Here is a 12,760-nt window from a genome sequence, read left to right on the forward strand (position 1 = left end):
GGGTCCTTAAGTGAAACACGTGATTGGTCGACATCTGTTTGAGCCCCCCAGCATATGAGAAGCTCTAGAAAACACCTTTTGAGAAACAAGTCACTCCGTATCTAGCGAAATCACAAAGACCTTGACGATCACGGCGGACAAAGTAGACGAACCGGCTCAATGCTGAGACTGGGACAAAAGCTGAGAGAATAGGACATGTGATCAACATGTGGCCCACCAGAAGCTCTGGAGAAGCGGGACAGGCGACCTCTCCCGCTTCTCCGCAGCATCTGCCCATGAGGATGAACATGGAGTAGGAGGTCGGGGGGGCCGGACCATCCGGACCACACTGACCCAGTGCCATTGATAACAATGAGAATGGAGAGCTGTGGACGGAGACGGGGTCTGGAGGTGTGGGTGGTGGTGCCTCCACCCGCGTGCGGGTGGAGGTGTGTGTGGGCGAGGCGATGTGTCAGGGGTCGGTGTGGGAGGAGGGTGGAAGACAGTGAGTTAAATCACCTGACCACACTTGTCCTCGTCTGACTGACTTGCTGGCCTTTTGGCCTACAGGGTTAGGGGGTGGAGTAGGAGTGTGTAGGGAGGGAGGGAGGGGGTCACTGAGCATTATTAAGGTCATCAGTCATTCCCAAGACTGGTGGAATTCATTCCTAAGCTTCCAAATGCAATTAAGTGGAGTGCTCCACTCGTGTTGGATCGTAAAGGCTCTTATATAGCTTAAATTAGCTACCTGAGACACAGGCGTTTTTGCAACCTCACAGTATTTGTTCATCCAAAATCTGCCTAGAGTGATCCCAGTATCGCGATCAGATGCAGGCCCCCTAGATTCCCTGAATAGTTAAGTTGAAGGGCAGGCAATAAATATTTCATTATCCATGGTCAGTTGGGCCCTTTAAGTGCCAAGTCCTTTGTGGGAGCAGATTTCTGTGCTGCGAGTTTCCTTGTGTGGCTCTCGGGAGGTTTGCTACAGACCTTTGTTGTGGGCTAGGGAGGCTGAGAACAAGAGAGGAGGGGTGTTTGTTGTGGCGGACCAGCATGGGCCAAGCTGGGTTCACAACTAGACCTGTCACCGGATAATGCACTGGCTAATACCAGGAAGTGTTTGAGGGCACAGCGTTCAACAGGGGAATTTTGTAACAGCTGGTCTATAGTGCGTGGCCATGAAACAGTTCCTATATACCCAACACATGCACATGTGTTTAATGTCAAGCATATTGTATCGATGCGGCATATTACACACACAGGGAAGTTCGATATGCTTTCCCATGAAGGAAATTAAATACAAAATTACGGGTTAGACCGTAAGGAAGAAGATATCTTAAAACTGTTGACTCCCGTCATTAAGGAGATCTGATATCAAATGTTAGCAGGTGTTATCTGGTGTTAGCTTGTTGAAGCTTAATATTCACATTGGTAATCTCATTGTATATAGTTTGTTGGTGTTGGACCTCATAAAGACTGTGTTTGTTAAGCAAAAAATAAAGCAAAAAAAGTTGCATGTGTTGATAATTCTCACACAATCCTACACTGTCTTTCATCTGTCAAACATGGCACAGATAAATACTCCAATGTTCTTTTTTAAGTTGCTTTTTTAAGGTTGCTTGATGACATGCTCAAGCAGTCCTTTTGAATTCAATGCCAGTTCTCTCTGATAGTAATGTTCCGCTGGCGTCCAAAAGGCACAGCCAAACATTGCTTCCCACGCAGGCTTCAGTGCGCTGGCCCGATACACAAACACCACAAATCATCAGATGTGTGCTGATACTATTTTATTTGTGTTTCAGAACCACGTTCACTTATACTAATAGCATGCAAGTTCACCTCTTGTAAGCAAATTTAACCAATGAGAGATGAGAGAAAAAGATGAGAAAATAACCGTTGTGAGTTTTTAGGCGCTCGCATTGTTTCAACCGAGACACTATAACCAAAGTGGGGGAAGATAACTCCCCTGTAGGGGAGGCACACTTTCGATTAGCATAGACATGCTCTGTACGATCTCAAGGTTGCGTTTGAATGAGTTCTTTGTAGTTTTTACGACCTTGAAGATCTTAAACGTTTAACAGCTTGGTCCCTGTGTGATGTCCCTTTTCTCAAGCGTACTTTAAGCTGTATCAGTGTGGACTGGGTTTTTTATTTTCTAGATTATTTTTCTTCTTTAGGGTATTTGAGTTTTGCTTCCAAGGTTCTTCGTGCAATGAATTCCCTTTTGCATTCTTTTTAATTAAAGAATAATGTTTATTGTCTTCACAAACAGATTAGAAAGGCGTGGGGTCTTATGTTATTATATGTGGGGAAACGAGCTGTGTATGGATATATTTAAATGCAAATGTGGGAACAATAAGATTTATGTTGTGAACCATTGTGGTCTAGTGCACGAGAATTCAACATTTCTAACGAGGCCAAAAGCGATCCAACAGGACAACTGGTTTAGTTTCACAACCAAAAAAATACCCTTTCTGAACCAGTTAAACATCACGCAAATTGACCCGAACCTTTGCCTGTAAAGTTCTGTTTTGTGTCCTCCTCAGACCTTCTGTTCTTGTTCTGGTGGTTTGGGTGGATTTTTATTGTTTTTCTCCAATCTGAGAGTTCTTTAAAAAACGTCTTTCAGTGTAAAAGCCCCAGTGCCAGCTGTTCCTTGTGCTTTCACGACGGTTTTAAAGTCACAAACAGAGGGAGAGCCACATTGCTTTGACAGATGTGTAGGTGTTGTTGGATTAATGACGCCCAACAGGCCCAGCAGGGGACCGGTGTTTACAGTGAGGGTTCTTTGTTTATCTCTTCCCTGACCCTTTCTGGCTTTTACTGTGAAACACAAAAATGATTTTATAGGTGGGTTGGTTATACGTGCCAAAGTTTCATGCGAAAATACGTCTCCATTTGTAACGCTGTATAATCTTTTCATGAGAAGTATGATTTATTTGTTGTCTATCTTCTAAATATCATTTAAACTTTCATTTCAGGGAAATTGGTTTGACATTTTTTTTGCATTTGCAGTCACGCAGGTAAACAGCCTGAACACAGATGTTACAGATAGTGAGCAGAACTGCTATAGAGTGTCCAGGTGCTGGAGAGAGAGAGAGAGAGAGAGAGAGAGAGAGAGAGAGAGAGAGAGAGAGAGAGAGAGAGAGAGAGAGAGAGAGAGAGAGAGAGAGAGAGAGAGAGAGAGAGAGAGAGAGAGAGAGAGAGAGAGAGAGAGAGAGAGAGAGAGAGAGAGAGAGAGAGAGAGAGACATATAGGTCCTGTTCACAGCTGGCAATGTCATGCATCTTCGTTGATCCAATCATAAGTGGACAGTTTTAAGTTTAGCAGTTGACATCTGTCATTAGAACTAGTCTCCCCCTGCGTCTCAAGTGACCACTTGTGATCGGATCTCACTTACCCGTTATATTTGCAAATAAACACGTACATTGCTTCCAATTGCAAGGACCAAATGCATTGTTAAATTTAACCGGCCAGGGGCAGCAATGCACTTTCATGTGTCTAGGCTGCCGGGAATGATGAAGATAAGAAGAAGAAGAAGAAGAAGAAGAAGTAGAAGAAATCCAAACAATTCAGAGTCTATTCCTTGCAAACCAAATAGTCCAAGGTGTTTAGCATACTCGTGATATATCTCTGTGTTTTTCAAAATGTTCCGATGTCGTGGACAATGCCAGCTCACGCGGTTTGATGATTTTGATTCAAGTTTAAATGATGCCGTTGGCTAAAATGAGTATGTGCAGAGCTCAAAGAATAAGGCCATATGCGACCAAACCATCTCCGCATGTGATCTGATCGGTTAACCCCGACCCTCGGAGCATCTGGGGAGCATTCACACCTACACACAACTTATCGGATCGGATCCGCCAAGTTGCGTGTTAATGCCAGGTGTGAACAGCACCATAGGGAGAGAGGGTATAGCGAGAGGTAGAGGTATAAAGAAAGGTATATAGAGAGGTGAAGGTATGTAGAGAAACAAGTAGAGAGAGAGTTAGAGAAAGAGAGTGAGAGAGTGATAGGTATTGGTAAAGGTGAAGAGGGGGAGGGCAAGAGAGAGGCATAGAGAGAGGGATAGGTAAAGCTGTAGCGAGAGCGGTAGAGGGAGAGAGGAAGAGGGAGAGAGAGAGTTAAAGAATGAGAAGCAGGGCGTGCGCTTGCTGTGTGGTGTCCAGAGCGAGCCTGCAGGTGACGACATGTGCAGCAGGCTGATAAGAGCACAAAGTCCACATCTCTGTGGCCGAGATGAGCCCGGGAGGCACATCCTTTTCTACTGTTACTCCAGAAGAAGGGAGCAAGTGTAGGTAGGGAACTCTGAGAGGTTAGGAGGAGCAGGAGGAGTGACTCCTGCTGGGTTTGTGTTTCACTTCTCTCTTTCCCTGACCTACATCACTCGCCTTATCAACTGGGAGCATCTGCTCAGATTCTCTACATGCTCTAAGAGATTGTTTCATGTGGGCTTTTTTTTTTAGGTTAATGTGAAATATGTGTGTGTGTTTGTTTTTATTTATGTGTGTGTGTCTGAGTGTGTGTGTGTGTGTGCGCGTGTATCCATGTGCCTTAATTTATCGCCATGCATGTCTGTGTCATTAGATAGGTATGTGTGCGTGTCTGTTTACATGGATAGAATGTGTGTTTGTGTGTGTGTGTGTGTGTATGTCTGTCCAAATGGATAGTATGTGTGGGAGTGGTGTATATGTGTGCGCGTGTGTGGGTGTGTGTTTGTGTATACGTATGTGTGTGTGTGTGTCTGTGTGTGTGTGTGTGTGTGGGTCTGCCAGGGGACGGTACAGATCCCTTAGCGGAGCAGCCATTAAAAACACTGCCTTACCGGGGGGAGATTTATTTAAAGTTACACAACAGCACAACGTCAACACGTGTGGCGCGCGCGCGTGTGTGTGTGTGTGTGTGTGTGTGTGTGTGTGTGTGTGTGTGTGTGTGTGTGTGTGTGTGTGTGTGTGTGTGTGTGTGTGTGTGTGTGTGTGTGTGTGTGTGTGTGTGTGTGTGTGTATGTGTGTTTACAGGCATATATGTTTGTGGGGCATGTGTGTGTTCATAAGTCTGTATGTGCGTCTGTGTGTTTGCATGCCTATGTTTGTGTGGCATGTGTGTGTGCTTGCATGTGCTCACGTATGTGGCATATGTGTTTTCATAAGTTTGTGTGTGTGTGTGTGTGTTTGTTCATAAGAGTGTGTGTGTGTTTGTGTGTGTGTCGTTGTGAATGTCTGTGTGGCATATGTTTTTCTGTCTGCATGTGCGCATTATGCTGTGCGTGGGGTCGGGGGCTGAGCTTAATGAGCAGAGCAGGCTGTCCGGGGTGGGGTCAACCGCCACGTTGTCCAGTCCTCAACTCTAAATCAAATATATTAGATACACAAATACACAGAAACATAACACAGTCTTTGTGAATATCTGACTTCGACAGTGAGTTGACGAGGCATGGCCGGAGAGACTTTGGACTCTCCTCAGTGCCAACGACGTGTGTGTGTTTCCAGACCATGATTTGCACACTAAGTCATTTGGAGTTTGTCCTGTTTCTGTATGATGCATTGCCAGAGAGGAGCAATGATTAAAGATGCACAAGTCCAATCTGTTGTCAGTTAAATAACAGAAACACTGCAGGTTAGCCAGAGTGTGAACTGGGGCTGGGTGATGCATATTCCACATATGATATAATGATAACTATGGGGAATTTCACACTATTTCTACAAAATACACAAAAAGCTTATCATTTTAAAAAAAACATTCAAAACAGATCGTCATCCCATTGAAGTATATGGAGATGCAAAGCATGGTTTTACTCATTCTCTCTGACATTTCAAATGTCATATTTAGATTTTATGGATATATCTTTTATGATTTTAACTTAACTTGATTTAAATAAATTCCATCATGACACATGAAACCTTTTAAAGACAATAAACGATTAAATGATGACCATGCGTGTGTGCGTGCATTTGTGTGTTTGTCCTGTGTAGCTCAACTGGTCTTTGCAGGGTATTCTCCTTGCAAAGTGAAGGGTTTGATTCTCAGTGGGGCCTCCCGTGCTAAGAAGCGTAGGCCCTAACCCTTCATTGCGAGAGGCTTCGTATCGAAGCGCCCAAGGCATGGCGTTTATAAATGGGCAGAATGGGACTATAACATATCCTTGCTCTCTGCGTTTCTCTCTCCTTTAGTTCATCAAGATCCCGGCCCCTGCTGCTGAGGCCCCCGAGACCCTGCGTCTCTTCTCCTTCTACCTGTCCAGCGACAGCAAGGACCAGCCGCAGGCCAGCTTTGACTGCATCCACCAATATGTGTCCAGGTACTGCCATCACATCCACAGCTAAAGTAATTTAGCCGCCAGTACACAAACAGCTCTCACAGGTGAGGGGGGGAACAATCACAATTGGAGTCACCACAAGTATGATATATAAAGTCCCCAGCATGGGAACACTGCTGAACAGAGATCAGAGTAGGTACGTCAGAATAAAGGACTGCGCCTTAAGATTAACACACTTTTTGTTAAATGCGCTATATTGGTTTCGGATTAATATAACACTTGTAGAATAGATGTTGTAAGAATGTGTGTGTGGCGGCAGGTGTCGACACTTGATAAGTGAACTTTAGCTAGGGGGACATGAGCAATGAATGCATAATACACATTCACCCCAGAATATTGAACCTGCCATGGACAGGATTATCAAAAAACCCAAAACTATTTTGTCACTGAAATATATCTTACGACATTTAACTTTCTAGTCATGGCATCGATTGGTAAAATATATTTTCTTAAGGGACACCAAGAATCACTCAGTTGTGAAATGGCGATTTGGGGTATTCTTGGGTCACAGTACATATGTCTTGACCTGGTCAGATCTGACCCCATAATGACAGGCGTGGTCTCCTCCATGGGTCAGTGGCTCCATAGTTCTGTAGTGGCATGCGGGCAAAACCCGACGTCTCGCTGCGGTCTGGGCTCTGGACGTGGGAGCACTGAGAGACAGAGTAACAAAACACTGGCTCTCGCTTCTCCTGCCCTGTGGCCCCCTGGGAAAATGCAGACAGAGGTTTCTGTACTTCTGTGCTCCTTCCCTGATTGCTTCACCTCAATTAAAGGACAAGGTCTAGCATTTGGAAATGTTTGGGGTTTTCCCTGAAATGTTCCGTTTCGGAAGTGCAACGTGAGAAATTTGCTTTCGGACGTTGGGAAAATGTGGTGCTTTGCACAAATCAAACGTCTCTTCTGACTAAATTGTTTTTAAAGGACATTTTCCTAGGAGAGCATAACTTAAACACCTGTGTGAACTGGGATCTTTTTATTCTCTCCATTGAAAACAAATATATATAGCTGTTGCTAGCTATGTTGTTATCCAATGTATATTACTATAACTCCTACTACTACTACTACTACTACTACTACTACTACTACTACTACTAATATACTACTATGAATCGATCAAGGTTGGGATCTAACTGGTAACACTCATGCAAACAGGAGTGTTCATTTACTCAAGGGCTTATCGTACTACACTTGCAGGGAAATAAATTGAGACCCATGTTAACAGAGGTGCCAGACTTGAAAGTCCTACACATCACATCACTCTCCTTTAATCAGTTTTCACTTTGATTGGAGATAGTCTTTGTGTCGTGCCCTGATGGCGGGAGCCAGGCTAATCCCGCTGCCTTCCCTTGGGGCAATATCCTGCTTTGAACTGGCTAGCTACGGGGGCTATATCCGTACGGTGACTTAACATAAGCACAGGCCTGCCTAAGCCAGCTCTCACCACAGAGACAAATATGCTATGTGGGATCCCATGCTAGCTGCCAGTGTGTAGCTTGTGTCTTTAGAACTTGACCAGTGTGTAAGTTGTGTGTGTGTGTGTGTCTCTGCGTGTGTGCATGTGTCTGTGGTATATGTGTGGGTGTGTGTCGTGTGCTTGTGTGTGTGTGTGTGTGTGTGTGTGTCTGCGTGTGTCCGTGTGTGTATAGGTTCGTTGCGTGCCTCTGTCTGTGCGCGCGCCCGTGTGTATATGTATGTGTCTCAGTTGTCTATGTGCGTGTGTGTGGCAGGGGAGCTAGCTGTCTTTAGCCAGAGGGCAGGCGCTCACCAGGGACCTCATACGGTGTGTGTTTTTTGCTTTGGTTCCCACAGGGAGGGCAGGGAGCAGCTGGAGGGACAGGGCAGCATCCAGGACAAGATCACGGTGTGCGCCACCGATGACTCCTACCAGATGACCCGGGAGAGGGTGTCCCAGGTGGAGAAGGACAGCTGGAGCCGCTCGGCCATCGAGATCAAGCCCGGGGCCACTTATCCCAGTAAGGCTCTGCCGCCCTATTGGTCCACTGGGTCATGTGACATGTCTGTTTGTTCATTCTTTTCAACAGGTAAAGATTTTTGAACCAGGTAAAGATTAAAGCGGTTTGAATCTAACTTTGGGTAATGAAGTTGTTGAAATGATACAACAATTTAAACTTTGAATATAAAGTTAAAAGTCAGATTTTTGAATTAATTATATATCACTTTTTTTTTTAAAGGATTTAAGGTTGAGGGCTTTGTCCTGTTTATTATAAAGTGAGTAAGAAAGGAAGCAGGGAGCAGGGAAGACTAGCAGCAAAGGACAGGCAGGAACACAGTCAGGAATCGAACACCGGTCGCTGCGGTAAGGACTAGGCCTTAATGGTACACCCTCTACCAGGTGAACCACGGGGCATCCACAACACACAGGTTTTCAGTAGGTTTGCGGTAGGAACTGTGCAGTGTAAAAGGAAATCCACTTTGTGAAATGATTTACATGTATTTGTGCAAATGGACATTTAGCATATCGTTTCTCGTAGCTTCATATCTTCTGTCTCAAGTTCAGCATAGGTCAGAGCAGCTCCTGCCCTTCAAAGCTCCCCATATCCCATATATTTATACTGTGGAAGCGCTCCTGCCAGTCTGGTTCTCCGCATTGATCTTAACGTTGGATTCTGAACACCTGGGTTCCAGTAGATCAATGAGCGAATCAAATCTTCAGGAAGACATGCATCAGCAGGCCGTTTCCCCCTCCCCTCCCTTTCCCCCCCCTCCTCCCCGCTTCACTTTTGACACAGTTATGCAATATTGTGTCTTGGCGTGCGTCTAGACGTTCCGGCCAGCGGTGGAGACACAAACACAGACAGTAGTAGAGAGAGAGAGAGAGAGAGAGAGACAGAGAGAGACGAGATGGACACAGAGAGAGAGACAGAGAGTGAGAGAGAAATAGTGAGATAGAGAGAGAGAGCGAGAGTGGGAGAGAGGCTTAGAGAGGGAGAGAGACATAGAGAGAGAGAGACATAGAGAAAGAGTGATGGGAGAGAGAGCAAGAGAGTGAGAGGCTCCTGCTCCAGGGTTTGGAACCGTGTGTCTAGCTCTATTGTGTAACATCAGCCCTTGGTCGTAGTGTTTGGTTATGAGTTAGCAACATGCGTGCTAACAGGACATATCTAATAACGCCAGTTATTGAACGTTCTCCATCCCCCCCCTGCCTGGGGGGATTAAGTGAGAATGGGCCACAGTTACTTTCAAACACGTCCTGACTCATAGCGCACATTCTTTCCAACCCTGACACAGCTGTTATACTTGTGATGTGTTTTCGGTATGGATTTACGGAGAAAGGTGTGTTGGCTCCGAGGCTAACGATAGCGGATAACGGTGCCTTATCTGACGTCAACGCATTCTTGTTGTAGTTTAAGAAAGAAGGCCTAGCCTTTGACCTTCAAAGCACAGCTTAACCTCTAAAGGGATTAACGCAGAGAGATGTCTTTCTCCCTTGGCCCTGCTGTGTGTGCCAGAAGCCTGCCTTGGCCTAGCCTTAGACTAGCCTAGCCTAATGATGGATGTGCAGTTTAAGTTGTTTCAGGGTAGTCTCTAACAGGTTTGGTTAGTTGACTTAAGGCATAGTTATGGTTGGAAATCGAACGCAACGCAATGACCACGCAGACTTTTCGATGCAGTCGTGAACCTTTTTTGGTTCTGCGGCGGGTTTAGTTAGCGGACCAATCACAGCCCTTGCTGCTGCGTCTTCTCAACGCGATTTTTGGGAGGCACATGTCAGGTCCGTGCGATGGACGCAAGGAGGGTCCCCAAGGGCGTAATGGATCTGTAAACCCCCTTGTGTTGCGTCAACGTCCAACCATAACTAAGCCTTTACACTTGAGAGGCGATTCGCCCCTTCGTGTATATATTATAGATGTACACAGTTTTAATGATAGCACTCTCAGCCTTAAAGTTGTTTGATTCCAAATTCATCATTGGGCGTCGAGAAGAGGAGTTGGTTGGGTTCGATTTTCGTTCCGTTTGCCGCCTCAGTTGACTTACAGAGTTGCTGTTAATGTGAGGGTAATACACTTTGAATTTATTTCCAACGATTTCAAATGTGTTCCGGGTTTTCCAATAATTCAGCACTATTTTCAGCACAGTGATGATTAGGCTAGCCGTGATGCGCCGCTGACATGTTACCCTCAGCGTAGACGACACAGCAAGAAGCAGGTGAAAATATAATTGCGCCTGTGGCACATCACAGGTAGCCTAATAATCCCAGCACCGAAAATGCTCACCAATTATTTGTGGGTTTGCAGATAAACGATAAAAGATTGTGTTGTTACTGGCAATTGTTTTGAATAAGCTACTATTTTTAACACATTGGACATTAACAGGTATCTCGGCGTATCCCTTTAATCTCACATCAGCCCCATAGACTGGCAATGTGGTTGTTTGTCTCTGGCTGTCGCTGTAAAATGTATGAAATTTCGACATTTGAATACAATTGTATGAATACAAATTAATCAAATTTAATCAAATGAATCAAAATTGATCAAATTAATCAGATTTAAACCGACATCGCAATGTTATAGAATGCGATTAGCAAATCGCAAAGGCTGTGATTAATATAAAAATGACTTTTAACCAAACGATTTGTTACTGTGACTGACTTGGGATCAGTTGGATTCGTATTTCTTTTTCTTTTACAATTCAATAGTTAAATAAAGATGTTATAATGTAAATTCATGCATCAATTCATCTCAACACATAGGCCTGGCGTAAAGGAAAGAGCAGTTTATATGTTGCTTCCAATGTTGTGTGGGTCATACTGTAGAATGATTTATTGCTTGTTTAATGAATAATACAGAACATAAGGAGCTTTAAAAAGAAGAATCCCATTCTAAATCGCAATATTGTGATACTAAATCGCAATCACAATATTGGTTGAAATAATCGCAATTGGATTATTTCCCCAAATGGTTCAGCCCTAAATACAAACCTGCTTCAAGAGCAGGCTTGTCTTTCTAAGAGCAACAGTGCGGGGCCGTCCCTATTCCCGCCCATTCATAAGAACCCAACATTCCTCCCTGCCTTCCAGATAAATGTGTCAAGTTCCCCAAGCGGCAGGTCCCCTACCCTGCCACCGCTCCCCCACCAGACCATGGCCTCCTCAAGCACTCCCCCCCCAACCGGAGGGCCCCAGGGCCGACCGGGGCCCCAGGGGGGGTGACCCAGCGGCCCCTGAAGGAGCGGGTCATCCACCTACTGGCCCTCAAGCCCTACCATAAGCCTGAGCTGCTGCTATGGCTGGACCGCGAAAGGGCCCCGCCGCGGGACAAGGCAGACCTGGGCCCCGTGCTGGAAGAGGTGTGTATGCTTTATGGGTGTGTGTGTGTGTGTGTGTGTGTGTGTGTGTGTGTGTGTGTGTGTGTGTGTGTGTGTGTGTGTGCGTGGGTGAGGGGATGTATCTCAGTGTGTGTGTGTGTCTGTAAATGTGTTATTTTGTACATGCACACAACATGGACAGAATGTATCTGCTACTATTGTACGACTGCAAGAGTTACAAACTACCAGCGATGGTCGGTGTAGTTAAAACAGAGGGTGAGTAAGAGTAAGATTTTTCTCTATGCTCATTTTTCTCTGGTGTTTTTGTGGTGTTTTTTGTGTGTTTGAGTATGGATATGGGGCATGTTCATTCACATATGTGAGTGTGGCTGTGTGTATCTGCGTGTGTGTGTTTGTTCACATCAGTGTGTGTATGTGAATGTGAGTGCACACAGCAGTAAGTGTGTGTTTGTCTGTGTGTGTCTGTGTCTGTGTGTGTGTCTGTGTCTGTGTGCAAGCCTGTGTGTGTGTGTGTGTCTGTGTGTGTGTGTAGATGTCAGTGTGTGTAATTAGGTCAGCTTTGTAATGACCTCTTGTGAGGTTGTGCTGCTGCAGGGCGGGTCTGCTCTGTCAGAAGACCTCCCACAGATTGATGTCCTCAGAGAAAGGCAATCTGGCTCTAATAGACCAGGGGTTAAAGCACCCTCACACAGACTGTGAGACCGTCTGTCTGTCTGTCTGTTTGTCTGTCAGTCTATCTCGCTCTGTCTATCTTTCTCTTTCTCTGTTTCCCCATGTCTGTCTGTCTGTCACTTTGTGTATCTAGGTCAGACTATGTATGTATCTATGGATTTCTACCTTTCTGTGGGTCTATCTTTGTCTATCCGTCTCGCTCTCATGGTTCTGTCTGTCGTGCTTTTATTAGAGGTGTCCTTGGCTAAGCTTTGACATAGCCAAACTGGTTATGTCAAACTGTTGAATAATTGATCTTTGTTTATGCTTTATGCGGCTCAATGATACCAAATTTGTGTTACTTTTAAAATAATCAATTTGCATTTAAGGGTTTCCCACAGCTACTCACAAACAGATTTACTTTCCACTATATGACAACATATTTATTAAATTTGACAGAAAATATAGGCTATAGGCTACCATAAGCTTAATATACTATAATATATTCTAATAGGATATACCACT

The 12,760-nt window shown here is 44.9% G+C and overlaps 1 protein-coding gene across 1 annotated transcript in view; it reads left to right on the top strand.

Annotated features, from left to right (window-relative positions):
• The window catches only part of LOC307076246 (RNA polymerase II elongation factor ELL-like), a gene marked incomplete at its 5' end in the record, with an annotated part of 32,906 nt that overhangs the window by 9,734 nt on the left and 10,412 nt on the right, over positions 1-12,760 (top strand). Inside the window, 3 exons of the mRNA XM_079737179.1 lie at positions 6,150-6,277; positions 8,108-8,271; positions 11,337-11,605. Coding sequence (XP_079593305.1) covers positions 6,150-6,277; positions 8,108-8,271; positions 11,337-11,605 — 561 coding nt within the window. The remainder of the gene's footprint in view (positions 1-6,149; positions 6,278-8,107; positions 8,272-11,336; positions 11,606-12,760) is intronic.

Source organism: Pollachius pollachius (genome assembly GCF_949987615.1).
Source record: "Pollachius pollachius genome assembly, chromosome: 5".
NCBI lineage: Eukaryota > Metazoa > Chordata > Actinopteri > Gadiformes > Gadidae > Pollachius > Pollachius pollachius.